The following is a 17,876-nucleotide window of genomic DNA, read 5'->3' as shown; positions in this document are numbered from 1 at the left end:
CGCTGAGCAGACCCACGAAGGCCTGGGGAGTCAAGAGACAAGACAAATGCTTCATGAATTCTGTAGGGTCAAATAAGCAAGTCCCTTCCCACCCAGCGCTGGAACCTGGCGCCTCGCTTCCCCGCTACCCTGTGCTTGCACCTGCCGCCAAGCGCTCTGTAGGGTCATCAAATCCGACAAGTTCGGTTCCCTGTTACCCGTCCACCTCCTCGTGGGCTGAGGTTTGAAACAGGAACCCGTGAGGTCCAGGACCCACAGGTGCATCCCCAACTCGAAGCCAGCAGGGTGGAGCACTAACTACCAGGCAATCGCCCCTTGTTAACTCGCACCGGCTCCATGCACAGCGTCGTATTCCGGGGACTGCAGGGGAAGGGTCGTCCCTTCCCAGCTTCCACCGAGACCCGCCTCCTGGACGCCACAGGCTTCTGAGATGCAAGCTCCTTGACCCAAGCCTCTAGGAGCGTCTGGCCTCTCAAGGCAGACTCGTTTCCGGGTCGAGCCGGGCCGTGGAGAGTTCTGGGTAACGAGCCCGCTTCTCCCGCGCGAGTTCCGGCGTCGACGCCTGACGTAAGGCTGACGGGCAATTCACGCAACCAATAGCCATGAGGCAGCGACCGATCATAGCCAATAGCCTGGGGTTGGGCGGGGCGGCCTGAGTGTCGCGAGGAGCCGCCCTGCCGGGAAGGGTCCCGAAAGGAGTCGGCGGCACAAAATGGCGGCGGCGGCGGCGGCGGCCGGAGCTCCGGGGTCGGCGGTCCCCGGGACGGCGGCCGGCACCCCGAGCTCGGGGGGCGCCGCACCGGGGTCGCAAGGGGTGCTGATCGGGGACAGGCTGTACTCTGGCGTGCTCATCACCTTGGAGAACTGCCTGCTGCCAGACGACAAGCTCCGCTTCACGCCGTCCATGTCGAGCGGCCTCGACACCGACACGGAGACCGGTCTCCGCGTGGTGGGCTGCGAGCTGATCCAGGCGGCCGGCATCCTGCTCCGCCTGCCGCAGGTGAGGGCGCGGCCGCGAGGCTCGCGGTAACCGCCGGCCCGGAGGGGCCCGGCCTTTGTTGGCCGACCGGCCCGCGCTGCGTCGGTCCCGGACCCCCCACCCGGCCCGGAACCGGGCCCGACCCCGGCGCCGCGCCCCAGCCCCCCGGCCCCGCCCCCAGCCGGCCGCGAACCTCCCCGGGGTCGGGGCGCTGAGACCGCGGGCCGCCGGGAGCCTTTGGGTCGTGGAGGAGGGCTGAGTTTCTGGCCCCGAGGGGAGCCCCACGTGACGGGGTGACTTTCAGTGCGGAGCTCTGGAGTCTGCGTCCAAAAGTGACGGAAGCTTCCCCGTCTAGGTGGCCATGGCTACGGGACAGGTGCTGTTCCAGCGCTTCTTTTACACCAAGTCCTTCGTGAAGCATTCCATGGAGGTAGGCCCCCCTCCGGCCTGCGCCGCCTGCCGGTGGGCTCGTCCTGGGGCCCGGGAAGCCCCGGTGCGGCCCTCCCCGAGGCCGCGGCCTCTGTGTCTACTTCTCCTAGTAGCCCCTCGGCCTTGGGCGGACCTCAGGATGGGAACAGACCGCCGCGTCTCCATGCTTCCTTTCAGCATGTGTCTATGGCCTGCGTGCACCTGGCCTCCAAAATAGAAGAGGCGCCGAGACGAATTAGGGACGTCATCAATGTGTTTCATCGCCTTCGACACCTGAGAGAAAAAAAGTGAGTCTTTTCAGGGTTGTCACAAGTGCCCGGTCACTACCGTTTCTGTGACAGTTCCAGATGGCAGGCTGTGTCCTTGTGGATGATTGCTAGTGTGCTCCCATCAGCCAGGATCCCCCAAGGAATGGAGGAGGGCCCACCTCAGTTCACAGCTGTGATGTGATGTCCTCACCACTGCCAACATCTGGGGATTGAACCCCGGGGTGCTCTAACACGGAACTACATCCCAGTCCTTTTCTTTTTTTTAGTTGTTGTGTTTTGTTTTTGTGCTGGGTATTGAATCCAGGGCCTTGGCAAGGCAAGCACTGTACCAACTGAGCTATATTCCCAGCCCCCAATATTTTTTTAGTTGTCAATGTGCCTTTATTTTATTTATATGTGGTGTTAGAATCGAACCCAGCACCTCACACAAGCTAGGCAAGCACTCTACCACTGAGCTACAACTCCAGCCCTCCCCAGTCCTTTTTTATGTTTTGTTTTGACACAGGGTCTCACTAAGTGAGACCTTGAACTGGTGATTTTCCTTCCTCAGCTTTCAGTTTGCTGGTATTGCAGGCATGTACCACTGAGCTCTTAACTTTTAGTATCTGTGCAATGACATCTTTAGACCTCGTTGCATTCAGGCAGTGTTTGTCTATGCACCAGAATGCCTTTTATCAACCAGGATGGGGCAGGTTGTAGAGAAGGGATAAGTAGGTTGGCTCTGGAGTTGGAAGCCTGTTCTATAATTTTGTTAAAGGAAGCGAGTCTTCATCTAGTGTCTTGTGTGGTGATGTTTATATTAGATTTCTCCCTCTTGGGGGTGATAGTGTACCCTGAAAGGTGTTGCTTTTTTGTTTTTCTGAGGTTTTTTGTTTTTGCAGTGCTGGGATCAACCTGTGGCCTCACTTTTGCTAGACAAGTGTTCTACCACTGAGCCACATGTGCAACCCCAGAACATCTTATTTTGTCTAATCTTTATGTGGCCATGTTCTTTGTCCTTGCAGGAAGCCTGTGCCTCTTCTCTTGGATCAAGATTATGTCAACTTGAAGAACCAGATCATAAAGGCAGAAAGGCGAGTCCTCAAGGAGCTGGGCTTCTGTGTCCACGTGAAGCACCCTCACAAGGTGGGTATAAGGTGGTTTTTACCCCCCATGTCCCTGAGGCTGAAAGCGCTGGAGATGACCTATGTCCCTGACTCAGTTTTCCAGGTCATAGCTGTAACCTTGCAAGTGATGATTATTCTTGTGCTATTAATTCTAGTTGCATTTTAAAAGAGTTTTGGAAATTGTATTTTTTAGGTTTCAGTTTTCAGAAAAACAGTGGTGAACTTGTAGAAATAAAATTTGTCAGCATCCATTTTTCTTTCCTGAGCAGTTAGGTTTCTAAAGTCACCTTAGTAATAGCCTCACTTTCTTTTATGGGAGAATGGGAAGAATTCTGAACTCTTTTGCTTTAAGATGAACTTCAAGTTTTGCAACCTTCATTGGTTGGTTAGGAGCATGCTGTTGTATTTTAAGTTTAATCAAAGCACTGTAGGCATTTCATGTACTAAACAAACAAAAAAAATTGTTTAAAAAGATTACCATTGCCGAGTGTGGTGGCGCATGCCTGTGTTCCCAGCAGCTTGGGAGGCTGAGGCAGGAGGATGACAGCCTCAGTTACATAGTGAGGCCCTAAGCAACTTAGTGGGACCCTGTCTCAAGATAAAAATAAAAAAGGCCTGGGTGTGGTGGCGCATGCCTGTAATCCCAGCGGCTCAGGGGGTTGAGACAGGAGAATTGTGAGATCAAAGCCAGCCTTGGCAATGGTGAGGCACTAAGCAACCCTGTCTCTAAATAAAATACGAAATAGGACTAGGGATGTGGCTCAGTAGCTGAGTGCCCCTAGGTTCAATCCCTGGTACCCCTCCCCTCAAAGCAAACAAAGAAAGATTACTGTTTATCCTTTCAGTCTTACCAATTTTCATTGGTGAGTTTCATTGTAGTTTCTCTCTTGAGTGTTTGATTTTCTGACATTTATTCAGATTCTTGGTAAATTATCTACCAAGGACTTAAATGCTTTTCTTCACTTGCTGGAAGTATTTTGTGCCCTGCTCTGTATGTTCGCTGCTGGGGCACACTGATGCTTAGGGCAGGCCAGTCTCGTTGGCGGAAAAGTTGTGGCGATGAGAATGAACGTGGGCCACGAGGGAGGCACAGCCTTCTGTGCCACAGGGTGTGGCTGGTCCTGAGGTGCATACATGCTGCCCTGCTGCAGAAGCAGGTAGCAGGTGCACCTGCAGGAGCTCCCCTCCAGCTGAGCCGTTTGCCGGACGTGACCAGGAGCCATCCCTGGGATCTAGATTGAGGTTCTTTTGCTGCATGGATATCCACAAGATCTGAGTTCCCTTCTCGTGAGGTTCTTGGTAATAACTGCCTGACCCATATCTTCCAGATAATCGTTATGTACCTTCAGGTGTTAGAGTGTGAGCGTAACCAACACCTGGTCCAGACCGCATGGTGAGTTGACCTTCCTTGTCTCACGAGACCAGCAAGGGCAGTGCAGGAATGTTTACTTGAGGCACTTGGGCAGTGGGTAGTCGGTCCCATGACTTGGTTGTGGGCTGGAGTTGTCCCCATGCCCAGTGATCTGCCGTGTAAATGCCTGGCAGCCTCCCAAAATGACAGGCACTGGTGTAACGGTAGGTGGCCCATCCCTGCCCCTGGATTCCCTAAGTTCCCTGCCTTGAAGAGAGCAGTCAGTGGGCTTCCCCCGGGAGCCATTGACTGGGCACAGGAAATTTCCTGGGAGCTGCATCCTGTGGGAGAAAGTGGGGATGAAGTTTTGTAAGAATTTTGGGCTGGTTCTAATAGGTATAGGCTAGAAATGAAGCCTGAAGTATCAGTTTGATTTTTGGGGTGTTCTGGCCCTTTTCCCCCACAGAGTTAAGTCTGTAGGGTCATATTGCTGACTGAATTGTCTGGTGCTGTGACTGCTTTGCAGAGAACCCATTTTGACTTTTCTTTTCTGTACTCTTTCAATCAAAGGGTAGCCTCTGAGGGTAAGTGACTAAGACTTCTCCTCTGCTGTCCAAGCGCTTTGGTGCAGGGACAGCGGCCGTCTCCAGCCAACCCAGTGCAGGCTCTCCACCGAAGGCTGGCTCTAGACTGGTGGTATGCGTACGATAGTATAGTCATGGCCGACTGCTGCTTGTGGTTCTCTGACGATTGTGCTTCTTGTTGATCCTGTCGTGCTTTGGTAATTGTATCGATTAGAGTTGGTAATGTCTTGACTTGGGCTTTGTCCCCTTAAAACTGCTGTACCTGTACGATAAAGATGCAGTACCTTTCTCTAAAACATCTGTGGGAAGCTCTAAGAGCTGAAATGACAATTGGCTGATGGGAATTGAGGCTGTTGGTGTGGGACTGTGCCATTACTTCTCCAGGCCCTGATGTTGCTCTTTGCAGCAGCTCAGCTGGGCTCCCTTCAGTAAAGGTGTGCATCTTTAAATTATTCCTTGGACTCTTTACAAAAATGTTGTAAATTATTTCAAATATAGCAATAAGTTTATGTTTTGAAGGTTTCATTTGTTTTTAGAACTTAAAAGATAGTGGAATAATGTTATTTATTGTTTGAATACTGAAATTTGTTATTAGAAACAAAATGTTTGCCAACATCTGGGCTGTTTACCCTCAGTGGCTCCTGGACCAGTGGCTACACTGCCACCACACTGCCTTCCCTCTTGAACACTGGAGCCAGCACCTCCAGACCAGCCGCCTCTTGTAGGCATCTGTGGAATTTATTGTTTAGCATCTGAATGGGTTTGGATGTTACCTACTCTGGGGTTTATTTAGGGGAAAGATATCGGGTGGTATCCCTCAAAGTCTCCTGCCTGTGGTGCACTGGTGGGTGACATTATCTGAGCATGTTGGGCAGTGAATGTATGACCTCTTCAACTGTTTTCTCATGGAATTACTTGTTTCTGCAATATTAATAAAAACAGTATTTGGTTTGATTTTAGTCTATAAGTTTTTGAGAAATATGCCTAAAGGAAAACATTAAAAATATAGTCAGTTTTATGCAAAGTTTTGTATTTTTATATTTTTTAAAATATGATAAAGTTTTAAGAATGTATTTACTGTGTTGAAACTTTAAGTATTTTTTAGTATTTTGTTGCTGCTGTCTGATTTTATGAATGTTCATTTTAAGACTCCTTGTTGAAATGGGACAGTTTGGAAACGTTCTTTGGTAAGCCCGAGAAGAGGACTCCCTCGGGCATTGGCCTCCTGCATGACGTTCCCATACATCTGAACTGCACCAGGGGCCTTTCCCTTATGCAAGTGGACTCCTTCGTGGAAGCTGTGGCTCGGTTATCTGGAGAAGGACCAGGCCGCAAGCACTCTCCGCAGAAAAGGAACACAGGACACCTTGTCTCATCTGCGAGGCTTCGTGCTCAGCCTGTTCATTTGAGTTTGCATGTTTCTCTGCACTATGGATTTTGAGCATTTAGATTTCTTTACAAATACATTTTAACCACTAAGTAGTGTTTTCTTTCTGAGGCATTGTGCTTTGCATGATAGCAGGCCAAAAGCTGAGGGAAAAGTGAAGTTAAAGTCGGTTCTCGTTCATAGCAGCCCGTATTTCTGACATTCAGCCAGCTTTTTTCCCCCCAGTAATTTCTCTTTCTGTCCTGTATTCAGAAAAAGCAGCTAAAATGTTTCTCCATTAACTCCTGGGATTCACAGGACTGTCTAGGTCTCAGTCCTAGCAGTAGACCACGTTAGAGGTGTAGCTACCTTAGGTAATGCAGACGGTGCTGTGGTTGCCAGGGTCCACAACTCTTGCTGTGCCTTGGTTTCAGGAACTACATGAACGACAGTCTTCGCACAGATGTCTTCGTGCGGTTCCAGCCTGAGAGCATCGCCTGTGCCTGCATCTACCTCGCTGCCCGGACGCTAGAGGTCAGTGCTCTGCTACACGGCATGGCTCTCTCCACTTGTGGTGACATTTGTTTACCTGCTAAGTTGCTCAATCTGCCAGAGCTGCTTGCTGCAGCAGGTTGTTCTTAGTTGCTTTAAGAGTTTTTTTGGCCTTGAAGTTGCTGAGAAAATGTGATCTGATGGTGTTTGTGTTCACAGATCCCTTTGCCCAATCGTCCCCACTGGTTTCTTTTGTTTGGAGCAACTGAAGAAGAAATTCAAGAAATTTGCTTAAAAATCCTGCAGCTTTACACACGGAAAAAGGTTCTTTTGGATATTTTTATGTAATATTCATCTGTGTTTGGTTAAAAGCATCTGGTTCTGAATAAAGGGATTATGGCTTTTCAGGTCGACTTAACACTCTTGGAAAGTGAAGTGGAAAAGAGAAAGCATGCTATTGAAGAGGCAAAGGCGCAGGCCAGGGGCCTGCTGCCTGGGGGAGCCCCAGTAACGGACAACGCTGCAGGGTTCTCACCTGCCCCCAAGCTGGGTGAGTATGTCAGGTCAGGACTATGCTACTACAAGGGTGGAGCTGGTGACCCTCCTGGGCCTTCATCCTGAGGTATAGTCCTGCCATCCATTTTCCTGGGAATTGAGCCTGCAGTGGGTCTGGGCTATAGAAGTGCTGGAATCCCTGACCGACCATCGGTGATATCTAAAATGAGATGGGGGGACTGGGGTTGTGGCTCAATAGTAGAGTGCTTTCCTAGCACGTGCGAGGTCCTGGTTCAATCCTCAGCACCACATACAAATAAATAAATAAAGGTATTATGTCCAACTACAACTAAAAATATATATATTTTTAAAATAAAATCAGATAGGGACCCTCAAGGATTTTGTGTTTATGTTTTTGTTAGCAAGCAAAATGGGCAGGCAGCCTTTCTGAAATGCTTTGGTTTACTCTACCTACCCAGTTATCTTGTCATGTGATGAAAAATTGTATACTCTATGACATAGATCGTGTTACCAGGCCCTAGAGATAAGAGTGGTGCTCATTGCCTCTTCCCTAAGGAAGAACCTAGATAAAAGGCCTTCTGCATCTTCCTGGTACATGCTTAATTTCTGAGTCCAGGCTGGAAATTAGAATCAGTGTGTGTGTCTGTCACCCCAAAGAAGTGGCCTTTTCTTTCTCTGCTAATGGGTTTCTTACTGGCATAGTTCTCTGTTGGTTTTTAACTTAAAATTGATTTGGTAGAATCCCCCAAAGAAGGTAAAGGAAGCAAGCCTTCCCCATTGTCTGTGAAGAATGCCAAGAGAAAAGTGGAGGGCAGGAAGAAAGCCGAGGCCGACAGCCCTGTGAACGGGTGAGGCACCCAGAGCTGCTCAGGTGGTCACCAGGTGTGGGGGTGGCAACACTGTTGGTGTGTAACTGCTCCACTCCTGTCTGCAGCTTGCCAAAGGCACGAGAGAGCCAAAGCCGGAGCAGGAGCCGTGAGCAGAGTTACTCAAGGTCCCCATCAAGGTCTGCTTCTCCCAAGAGGAGGTGCGTGCCTGGGGCTTGCCTGTGGGTCTGGTGATGATGGGTGTTTCCCCAGGGTGGTAGGAAGGGATGGGCTGCCCCTGAAGACAGTGGCTCTTACCCCGGGGTTTCTTGTTTCTCTAAACTTGGAGGTCGTGCCTCTGTCAGCCCCTGTGGGTGTGTCCGGCCTGGCTGGGACAGGCACTCACGCATGTGGTCCCAGGTGTGTTGTCCTTCCTCACAGAAAAAGCGACAGTGGCTCTACGTCTGGCGGGTCCAAGTCACAGAGCCGCTCTCGGAGCCGGAGTGACTCCCCGCCAAGGCAAGCACACCGAGGTGCTCCCTACAAAGGCTCTGAGATGAGGGGCTCCCGGAAATCCAAGGATTGCAAGTACCCTACCCAGAAGCCACACAAATCCCGGAGTCGGAGCTCATCCCGATCTCGAAGCCGCTCACGGGAACGGGCAGATAATTCTGGAAAATACAAGAAGAAAAGTCATTACTACAGAGATCAGCGACGGGAGCGTTCAAGGTCGTATGAACGCACAGGCCATCGCTATGAGCGGGACCACCCAGGACACAGCAGGCATCGGAGGTGAGGTGGGTCCTGCATGGCTGTCCTGGACCCTCCCATAGGGCACATGTGGCTCAAGTGGCCCTGTGGCCATGATAGTTTTTTGAAAACTTTTTTGACTCTGGACCTTGAGATGCATTTGGAAATGGATTTGAGGGGGTGGCAAGGTGCCCTTAGGGTGGCCTGGGGCATGGCACACACCTGTCCCAGGTGAGGTCCTCAGCTGAGCCCTGTGGGCGGCTCCTTGGGAAAGCAGAGGCACACATCCTGTTGGCGTGGCTGGGTGCTATCGACAAGCTGTTCCTTCACTCCCGTACTGATGCTCAATTACGTTAAGCCAAGAAAGATGATTTTTAGAACCTTTGCCTATATTAGGTTGTACTTATGTACATATTTTGCGGTGTTTCACAATGAGAAAATGGCCTTAATAGCCCTTTATTCTCTATCCACGTTGTAAATAAACATGTGTTTAATACAAGGAAAGCTATGTATGAAAACTCAGAACTGGAATTCTGCCAGCTTAAAACTTGTGTAGAGAATTCTGATTTTTAAAATGTGAAGGTATTTAGGTCTGTGTTGAAAGTCGTATATTTTTATCTGTGCAATGCTGTGTGCTGGCCACCAGCTCCCAAATAGAGAAGTTTCCTATATATGCATTTTACGTGGTTGAATAAACAGTTCTCTTCTCAGGATGCTTGGGATGTTACAGGCTTTCTAGGTTGTTATTCTGCTTGCTTGTGAGCCACGATGGCACGTCTGAGCTACCATCCCTGCTCCCTGCTGTCATTAAAGTGTTGGGTTTATACTGAGCCCCCTTGCACCTCCTGAAACCATTTGCCTTTTGAAAGGCTGCTTTTGGAGGGTTGTAGGAGGGAAGAGATAAAGACAAGAAAGTACTGAAGGGCCCTGGAGCATATCTCAGCACAGGATAACCAGAAGCAGGGCATCTGGCAGGTGTCCCCAGAGCTGGCCTTGCCCTGTGCAGGGCCATTGGGCAGATGAGATTAGGCCTGGAGCTGTTTCCTGTTCCTGAGGTGGATGGTGCCGTGTCTCACCTGGGCCTGTCATTTATCTGGTTTTGGCTCTTCTGTCAGTGGTTACCTTCCTAAACCAGCACCTCAATTAAGCACCAGAGAGGTTGAGATTCCATGGATAAGGACAGCCACAGGGTATCTGAAAGGAAGGATGTGTGGAGTTCCTGCCAGCCTAGGCTTCTGGGATTGCCTGGCAATGGCAGGTACCACCTCTGCACCGTCTGGTGAGCATGTGGCTACTGTAGTGCCTGAGCTATGTCCATGCCAGCATATCATGAACGTGATACTCAAGCCTCATTCTGACCCTCCAGGGAGCATGTTGAGTGTTGTAGCTGTAAGAGATGGCCACAGCTTCAAACTCCTTCCTCAGCTGCTGCCCAAGGCCCCCTTCTGGGCTCAGCAGCAAGGGCACAAGACATCATCCATTGGGACTTTCAGCAGCCCCAGTGCTGAGAGGAAGTGCTGGGGCTTGGAGTAAGCTTGGGGTGCATTTTGCAAGCCTTACAACATGCTGGGATTGTGGAGATTCCCTGCCCCTCCCCAGGGCACACTGGCACCTGTTCATGGCCCTGGACCTTAGCAAAGCCAACACAGTGCTCCATCTTGTAGCCAGCCAGGGATGTGTGAGCTCTGGCTACCTGGTTCATCCTGGTGGCCCTGCCTGGTGAGACTGTGGGGCCAATTTTTCCCTCATCCTGTGAGGAGTCCATGCAGCATGGGTTAAAGAGACCACTGCTTCTGCTTTGCTTCTGTTGATACCTGTCACTGAGCAACTGTGCTATACTGATACCATGGCTGATTTTTAACTTGCCAACACAGTTTTATTCAATGAAGTAGCTACTCTACAGTGTTTCCATCACTTTATAATACTCAAATGATCTTATGGTTATAGATAAAAAGTATACAACTATGCCAGGTGTGGTGGCTTATGCCTGTAATTTCAGTGGCTTAGGAGGCTGAGACAGGAGGATTGCAAGTTCAAAGCCAGCCTCAGCAAAAGTGAGGTGCTAAGCAACTCAGTGAAACCTTCTCTCTAAATAAAATACAAAATAATACTGGGGATGTGGCTCAGTGGTTGAGTGCCCCTGGGTTCAAACTCTGTTACCAAAAAAAAAAAGTACACAACTAGGAAGCAATATGCCCTGTATTTCCCTTTTGTTACAGTTTGTTGGATAATGCTATGTTAAAAGCAGGGTATAAAAGTGAAAATGAACAGCTAGCTGTTGTGGTGGGATCTGGCATAAGCTGACTGCAGCACTCTACTGCAGGGCTGTGGCGAGGCAGCAGGCACTTTGCCTGGTTTAGGTTTCTGTAGCCCAGGACTTTAGGGGTACTCAGCTCAGGCTACAGTGTAAGCCCCAGCCTGGCCTACCCTCAGCCACCGGCATTGATGCCTTTCCAGCCTCCAGGCCAGAACTGCAAAATTTCTACAAAAGTTCTGAAGAAAACCTTTTCCTGAAGGCAAATGGGTATTTGGGGGAAAAGAAATGCATGCAGTAATTGAGACTAAAGAGTTCCATTGATTAAAAAAAAAACACAAAACTAGAAGTTGGACCTGATGGCACGTGCCTGTAATCTCAGCTATAATGTAGGAATTGAGACAAGAGGTTTGCAAGTTTGAAGGAAGCCTGGGCAACTTAGTGAAACCTGACATGACACCACAATGAAAATTGTGTTGGCAACTTAATGTTGGCTGTAGAGACACCTGGCAATGTAACTCGGTGGTAGAATGCTTGCCTAGCCTGTGTGAGGCCCTGGGTTAGTCCCCAATGCCACACAATAAAATTAGAAAACAGCACATACACACCAATCCTCTTATTTCCAATCTTTATGAAAAATTAATCTCCCTAGTCAGGTTCTAGCATCTCTAGCTTGGCAGGGGCTGTTCACATCCCTGTTGTGGGAAGCAGCCAGTCAGATCTGGCAAGGGCATTTTGTGGGGTGGGGTGGGGTGGGGGAGGCATTAGCATCACCTGTGACTGAGGGTGTCCCAGCCCTGTATGTGCTGCATGGCCAAGGTGACCAAGCAGCTAGCTTCTCTGCTGCAGATGAACCTCTTCCCTTTTGGCCTGGGGTCTGCTATGGTACAGGAACCCTCACAAGCTTGGCTGAAAGCTAGAGCCTGGCTGGTTCCTGAGATGGGGAAAGTGGGTGCTCTGGCCTCATCCAGCCTCTTCAAGACTCTCAGACTGGAGCTCTTGCACTGTCTCACCCATTAGTCCCTGCCTCTCCGGAGGTACTCTTATCTACGGCCCAACTCCTCAGAAGTTTGGAGGCCGAGGTTGCCGACCCCCGATTCTTTTTGCCCTTGCCTGGACTGTTAATAACATTGATGACCTGGTTTTCTGCATCTTCCTGGACCCTGGTTAGGTGAAAGAAGTCCACACCAAGGTGAGGACTGGAGTTGAGGGCACCAACCTGCCCTTTGTGACAAGACCAGTTACTAGGATATGCTGTGTGACTGAGGTGAGAGGTGGGTTCCCAAACGTGGTCAAAATCTTCCTGCTTGGGAGTCCTGGGCACCTCCTCTAGGAGGCAGGAACCTGTGTTGCTCAGTTACAGAGCTGGACCTGGCGCCTGCAGTTTCTGTCCTCACTGGCCTATCTTCCCTGCCACTCGCTCCTTAGCCAGGATGGTGCCTGGGGAAGACCTGCTTGGCCTCTTCCTGCTAAGGATCCCTAGACGTCCCTGCTGCAAGGCCAGCCTGTCAAGCCCTAGGGGCAGCGGGAGCTGCCAGTTAAGAAAGGGCCCCGCTTCCCAGTGTCCGGGCGGCGGCAGCTTCGACCGAGTTACCGCCGGTTCGACTAGTCCCGTCCCGCCCACAGCTGGTCCCCAACTCCGGAGGGAGCTCCGCCCGAACAAAAGCAGCCCTAGCCACTTCCGTCGCCCAGAGTGTGACATTTCCGTCGCCGCAGCCTTGCGCCCGCCGCAGGAAACCCGAGCCAGGGCGAGTCCGGAGGCGCCTTGAGGCGGCGCATGCTCGGTAGATACCCCGACGTAGGGAGTGTAGTTTCCTTCCGCTGGGACGAGGCGGAACTGACGTCTGCTCCAGGGCGGCCCTTCGAACCGGAAGTCTTCGCCTACTGAGCCCCGTGGGGCCTGTGCCTCCGCGAACTCCGGCGCCGGGAGGTCGCCAGGGGCAACTGAGCCTTAGACCCACCCGGGAGCCGGCTTGGCAACGGACCGGAAGTGCCGAGCGCGGCGGTGAAATAGTCTGTTCGAGCCGCCGGGGTCACAACCTCTGAGGTCGCGAGGCTCCGGCGGGGCCGTGCTCCCAGGCCTGGGCCCTTCAGTTCGTTCGGACGTTGATCGCCCCGTGCTGTTGGCTTGGGTGCCCGCGGGAACTGAGGTTCGGGGAGGGAGGGCGGCTAGCCGGAGTGGCGGAGGCGGGATTCGATCTGGATTCTGGACGTCCGAGGGGCCAGCGGCTTGTGAAGGCGACTCGTCGTTGCGGGCCAGAGGGACCCAGAGTGCTGGGAAGCGGGGTTTGCGCGGCCTGCCCCGTCGCGGCTCGCGCTGGACCCCAGCAGCCGCCTGTGTTCCAGCTCCCCCGAGCACCTGGGCCGCCGCCTCCCGCAGACCATGTTCCTGCAGCGCCTGGCTTTTCAGCTGGTCAGGGCTCTTCCCTGGGCAGGTAGGAGCCCTGAGGGTTGGGATGCGGGCCTGGGTTAGGAACGTGTTTGTCACCCTCAGCTGGAGGTAGGGATGTGGCCATCGGCTTCCTGTGAGAACATCGCTGGGGTTTGGAACCGGAATAAGGGGCAGATCATCCATTCTGGGCCTGGGGTGGACTTGCTGCCCAGGCCTGGGTGGTTGCAGGGCTCCTGTCTAGTGTCGCCTCACCATTGGTAACTATGCTACATTGTTTCTTGCAGGTTGCAGTCGGCCGTGGCCTGTCTCAGGGGTGCTGGGCAGCCATGCCTGCCGGCCACCATACACCTTGCAGTCCACTGGCCAAAGTAGGGCTGTATCTCTTCCTGGCAAGGGGTCCCAGTTGGAGCTTGAGGAATTGCTGGTCCCCAGGAAGATGGCCATCAGCCCTCTGGAGAGCTGGATGACTGCCCGCTACCTCTTGCCCAGACTGGATACTGGGGTTCTAGTATCCGCTGCTCCCACTCAGCACTACCAGTGTCCACCCAGTCAGGTGAAAGGGGAGGCTAGGCAGGAGCATGAGGGTATCTGGGATGCCCCTCACATGCAGTGCAAAAATGTGCTGAAGATCCGCCGGCGAAAGATGAACCACCACAAGTACCGCAAGCTGGTCAAGAGGACACGGTTCCTGCGGCGGAAGGTACGGGAAGGACGCCTAAAACGGAAGCAGGTATGTCAGGGCACCTTCTTGGGCTTAGAGGGAGTGAGTGACTGATAGTGTGTCCCTTTGCCAAAAGTCAATTGGTGGTCACTTTCTTTACCCTTGCAGATCAAGTTCGAGAGAGACCTGAAGCGCATCTGGCTGAAAGCTGGCTTGAAGGAGGCCCCCGAGGGTTGGCAGACCCCCAAGATCTATGTGAAGAATAAATGAGACTGGGATCCTTTCTCTGCTGTTCCTACTTGTCCTGGACATCTGCCTGTCATGGGGTTCTGGGCTGCCCTGGACTTTTCTGCCTGGCATGGGCTCTCTTAAGATGGGGGCCACTGGCCTCTTTGTTGGAGGGTCTCAGGGCCCAAGGGGTCCAGTTATCTGTCCATGGCCCTCACTGTCTTGCCTGACCTTGCTGAATAAATGTCTGCCATAGGCAGCTGTACACAGCCCAGGATTGGGGGACTCAGTGCACACACAGATGGCAAAGTGCTGAGGGACAGGTTGACAGGGGTGACTAGAATATATTTTGTGGATGGAGGTGTGGGTGGGGCTTGCTGAGGAGGCAGGAAAGGCCCTGGTTTTCCTAGACATGGGAATGGTACCCTGAAGGTTCCTGGGTCCTCTGAGCCCTTCTGCTTGGCTGAGATAGCCATGTCCAGCCATGGGGGCAGGCACTGGCATGGCTGTCAGTCTTCCAGGTGCCTTTGCCTAATTTCTCATCCTCTGACACTTCCCTGGGTTCTCGGTGGGAGTGGGGACTGATTAGGTGGAGGGCCTAGAGAGTGGTTAGGAAGGTTTAGGGCTGGGGGTGAGAATGGGATGCTATTCAAAGAGCTGGAGAAGCCCAGAGCCTTAGTTTGAGACAGGGCTCATGATGCCCAGTTCCCTCAGGTAAAGGGAAAACATCACCCCCAAGAGTTGTCCCAGAGGGACCAACCCCTGCACTTACGCATCAAGCCGTGGAGAAGCTGGACTGCAGGCAGGGAGCCTGGTTAGCGCACCAGGACTGTGTGGGGGCTCATCCGCCTTGCTCCCTGCCCGCTCATCTCTGAGTTAGATGCCGGGGATACAGGCTTGTATATAGACTGCAGCCTCTGTCTGCTGCCCACTTCAGGGCCAGGACACCTCTCGTGAGGACTCTCAGGGCTTCCCAGAAACATGTCTGGGAATCCAGGTGTGGTGATGCACACCTGTAATCCCAGCAACTTGGGAGGCTGAGTCAGGAAGATCACTCTGCCTCCTGGGCCTTCAGGGCAGAGGTTCTTAAGTGAGCCCTGGGCCACATCTGGAGACACTCTCGGTGGTTACATTGGGGGCCAAGGCCAGGGATGCTGCCAAACCTACGAGGCAGGGTGCCCACCACAGAACCAGCCCCAACCTCAGCAATTTAGGCCCTAAGCAACTTACTGAGAACTTGTCTCAGAATTTTTAAAAAGGGCAGTGTGTAGGAATGTAGCTCAGTGGTGAAGTGCCCTGGGTTCAATCCCCACCAAAAAACACAGACATTGGGATTGGGATTTTGGCTCATCGGTACAGCACTTGCCTCACATGTGTGAGGCACTGGGTTTGGTCCTCAGCACCACATAAAAATAAATAAAGGTATTTGTCCATCTGCAACTAAAATATATATATATATTAAAAAGGGGGGCAGCTGGGGTTGTGGCTCAGTGGTAGAGTGTTCGCCTAGCATGTGGAGGCCCTGGGTTTTATCTTCAGCACCACATAAAAATAAATTGATAAAAAATAGGTTTTGTGTCCAACTACAACAACAAAAATATTTAAAAGAAAAAATAAAACATTTTTGAGACCTGGGCTTAAGTCCCTGCAAATTGGGTCTCAGGAGAGGTGGGAGCTTCAAAGTAAAAGGGACATTGCACAGGTGACCCCACTTGGTCCTGGGAGCCAGGTAGAGACAAGCAGGGTCATGTCCAGGTCCCTGTCAGGGGCTTTGTAAATAGGCTGACCACAGCTTGGCGGCCTATGCTGGTTGCCACAAGGGGGCAGCAGCCTGATCGCTGGCATTTCCTGGGACCAGGCTGAGGACCAGAACAGCAGGCAGGAAACGCCCCACAGGCCTTCCAGCAGGGTCACAGGCACCTTTCTGGATCTAGATTCCCCTGCAGTGAGTGGGCTGGGGTCCTAGGACCAGGTTGTCAGCAGTGGAACCTCCCCTGGGTGAAGCAGGGGATTCCCTTTGGAGTTAGTCCTCCTGCCTGCTGCTGGTTCTCTTGGCCAGCGCCCAGGGCTGCCAAGCAGCTGCTCCTGGTATTTCCTGCCAGCCCTACCACAGGAGCTGCCCTGCCGCTCACCCCGCCCTTCCTTGCTGCGGGAGAAGTGTGGAGTAGAGTGGGCTGTCTGAAGCCTGAGCCTCTGGGGCCTGGTGGGGTAGCCTGTGGGAATAGCACGCCAGGTGGCCCCTCCATCCCAGGTCCTGGAGTGTTGGCCAGAGGTGGCTCCAGGCCACTCTGCCTCCTGGGCCTTCAGGGCAGAGGTTCTTAAGTGAGCCCTGGGCCACATCTGGAGACACTCGGTGGTTACACTGGGGGCCGAGGCCAGGGATGCTGCCAAACCTATGAGACAGGGTGCCCACCACAGAACCAGCCCCAGACGTCAGCATGGGTAAGGGTGAGCTCCCACGTATCTCTAGTCCCCTCCTCCTCTCCACCCTGCCCCCTGGAGTGGGGCCTGGACTGCAGAGGTTTCTCTGCCTGTGGCTTGGAAGCCTTTGTATCCTGGCCACTGCCTCAACAGACAATTTGGGGATTTTATTTTTATCTCCACAGCTGCTCTCAGGCTTCAAAAGGTGGTTTTCTCTTCCCCTATTTGGCCTCAACCCTGCTTCCCAGCTCCTCCTTCCTTTTTGTCATCCCTGGCCAGAGGTGGGCTAGGTGCAGCAGGGTGGAGCCTGTCCAGCTGCCTGGTCTGGCTATCAACTGTCCTCATCCCCTCTCCTAGCAGCACTCGGGCCTTGAGTTCCAGCCACGGCCAGGGCTGGTGAGGGTGGTGTCAGGCACATTCTGACGTGATATCTCTTGGACCCTGGGCTGGGAGCTGACGTCCACCTCAATAATGGGGCATCTGCATGAGCTCAGGCCCCCACTGCCCCACCTGTGCCTGCATGGCCAGTGTCCAGTGAGTGTTCACTGAGCTAGGTCCCGAGACCTGCCTGACTGCAGTGTGATGGCTCCTTGTGCTCACGTGAGCCTGGTGCTCCAGCCAAGGCATCCCCACTCAGAGGCTCCTGTGCTGGGCCAGGCATGGATGTGTGGAGCAAGGCCTGCACCTCCAGCCAGCCTCCTTCCCTGTGGTCTGGGGGAGCAGTGGGTCCTTCCCATCAGGCTACTTCCCTAGGCTGGGCCAAGGCCCGCTGCTGAGCTCCCTCAGAAAGGGTGCTGGAACGGGTGCCTAGGGCTGGAGATATCTGCTGAGTTGTTCCACTGTCAGGGGAGCAGCAGCCCGCAGCATGGGCTGCAGGGCCCCAACGTGGGGAGTCAGAGTTGGGGTGGGGGCAGAGGCTATGGCCCCACAGCTGTGTGGCCCACCCTGGCTGGCTCTGTTGCTTCTGTTTGATATGGTGCCACCAGGCTTGTGCGAGGACACCATCCAGTGGAGACGGCTGCTCAGGAACGCTTGGCGTGGCTGTCGGTAATTTTTTTTTTCTTTTTTCTTTTCTTGGTACTGGAGATTGAGCCCAGGAGTGCTTAACTACTAAGCCACATCCCCATCCCTTTTTATCTAGAGACAGGGTCTCGCTGAATTGCGGAGAGCCTCGCTGAACTGCGGAGGCTGGCTTTGAACTCACGGTCCTCCAGCCTTCCAAGCTGCTGGGATCACAGAAGCACCATTACTTCTTACACTTTCGGGTCCCTC

General features: G+C 52.8%; 2 protein-coding genes across 7 annotated transcripts; both read left to right on the top strand.

Annotated features, from left to right (window-relative positions):
- Nucleotides 1-659: 659 nt before the first annotated feature.
- Ccnl2 (cyclin L2) lies at nt 660-9,361 on the top strand. 6 transcript variants are annotated; one of them, XM_078024989.1, is made up of 11 exons: nt 674-1,000; nt 1,335-1,409; nt 1,586-1,695; nt 2,682-2,802; nt 4,112-4,176; nt 6,519-6,618; nt 6,796-6,900; nt 6,985-7,126; nt 7,832-7,940; nt 8,027-8,119; nt 8,340-9,361. In XM_078024989.1, exons 1-11 carry the CDS (start codon nt 713-715, stop codon nt 8,692-8,694), a joined length of 1,563 nt encoding a protein of 520 aa, XP_077881115.1. In that variant the 5' UTR covers nt 674-712; the 3' UTR covers nt 8,695-9,361. The 6 variants fall into 6 exon arrangements, 4 of the variants coding, with proteins under 4 accessions (XP_077881117.1, XP_077881115.1, XP_077881116.1 ...); XR_013427308.1 differs by lacking the exons at nt 6,796-6,900; nt 6,985-7,126; nt 7,832-7,940; nt 8,027-8,119; nt 8,340-9,361 and adding an exon at nt 4,705-4,830 and having other exon boundaries at nt 660-1,000; nt 6,519-6,602; XR_013427307.1 differs by lacking the exons at nt 6,519-6,618; nt 6,796-6,900; nt 6,985-7,126; ... (1 more) ...; nt 8,027-8,119; nt 8,340-9,361 and adding exons at nt 4,705-4,830; nt 5,867-6,197 and having other exon boundaries at nt 660-1,000.
- A 3,389-nt stretch (nt 9,362-12,750) lies between these two features.
- Nucleotides 12,751-14,452, top strand: Aurkaip1 (aurora kinase A interacting protein 1). Its single transcript, XM_005339254.5, has 3 exons — nt 12,751-13,337; nt 13,579-14,024; nt 14,124-14,452. Exons 1-3 carry the CDS (start codon nt 13,286-13,288, stop codon nt 14,223-14,225), a joined length of 600 nt encoding a protein of 199 aa, XP_005339311.1. The 5' UTR covers nt 12,751-13,285; the 3' UTR covers nt 14,226-14,452.
- Nucleotides 14,453-17,876: the final 3,424 nt, after the last annotated feature.

Source organism: Ictidomys tridecemlineatus, chromosome 11, assembly GCF_052094955.1.
Source record: "Ictidomys tridecemlineatus isolate mIctTri1 chromosome 11, mIctTri1.hap1, whole genome shotgun sequence".
In the NCBI taxonomy this organism is placed as follows: Eukaryota; Metazoa; Chordata; class Mammalia; order Rodentia; family Sciuridae; genus Ictidomys; species Ictidomys tridecemlineatus.
The sequence above is the reverse complement of the archived record's forward strand: the minus strand, read 5'-3'. Positions and strand labels throughout refer to the sequence as shown.

Coding starts and splice junctions, on each gene's coding strand:
- Ccnl2 (XM_078024989.1), top strand. CDS start 713: ATGGCGGCGGCGGCGGCGGCGGCCGGAGCTCCGGGGTCGGCGGTCCCC. Junction 4,177..6,518: donor CACCTGGTCCAGACCGCATG/GTGAGTTGACCT, acceptor CCTTGGTTTCAG/GAACTACATGAACGACAGTC. Junction 7,127..7,831: donor CTCACCTGCCCCCAAGCTGG/GTGAGTATGTCA, acceptor TTGATTTGGTAG/AATCCCCCAAAGAAGGTAAA.
- Aurkaip1 (XM_005339254.5), top strand. CDS start 13,286: ATGTTCCTGCAGCGCCTGGCTTTTCAGCTGGTCAGGGCTCTTCCCTGG. Junction 13,338..13,578: donor CAGGGCTCTTCCCTGGGCAG/GTAGGAGCCCTG, acceptor TGTTTCTTGCAG/GTTGCAGTCGGCCGTGGCCT. Junction 14,025..14,123: donor GACGCCTAAAACGGAAGCAG/GTATGTCAGGGC, acceptor TTACCCTTGCAG/ATCAAGTTCGAGAGAGACCT.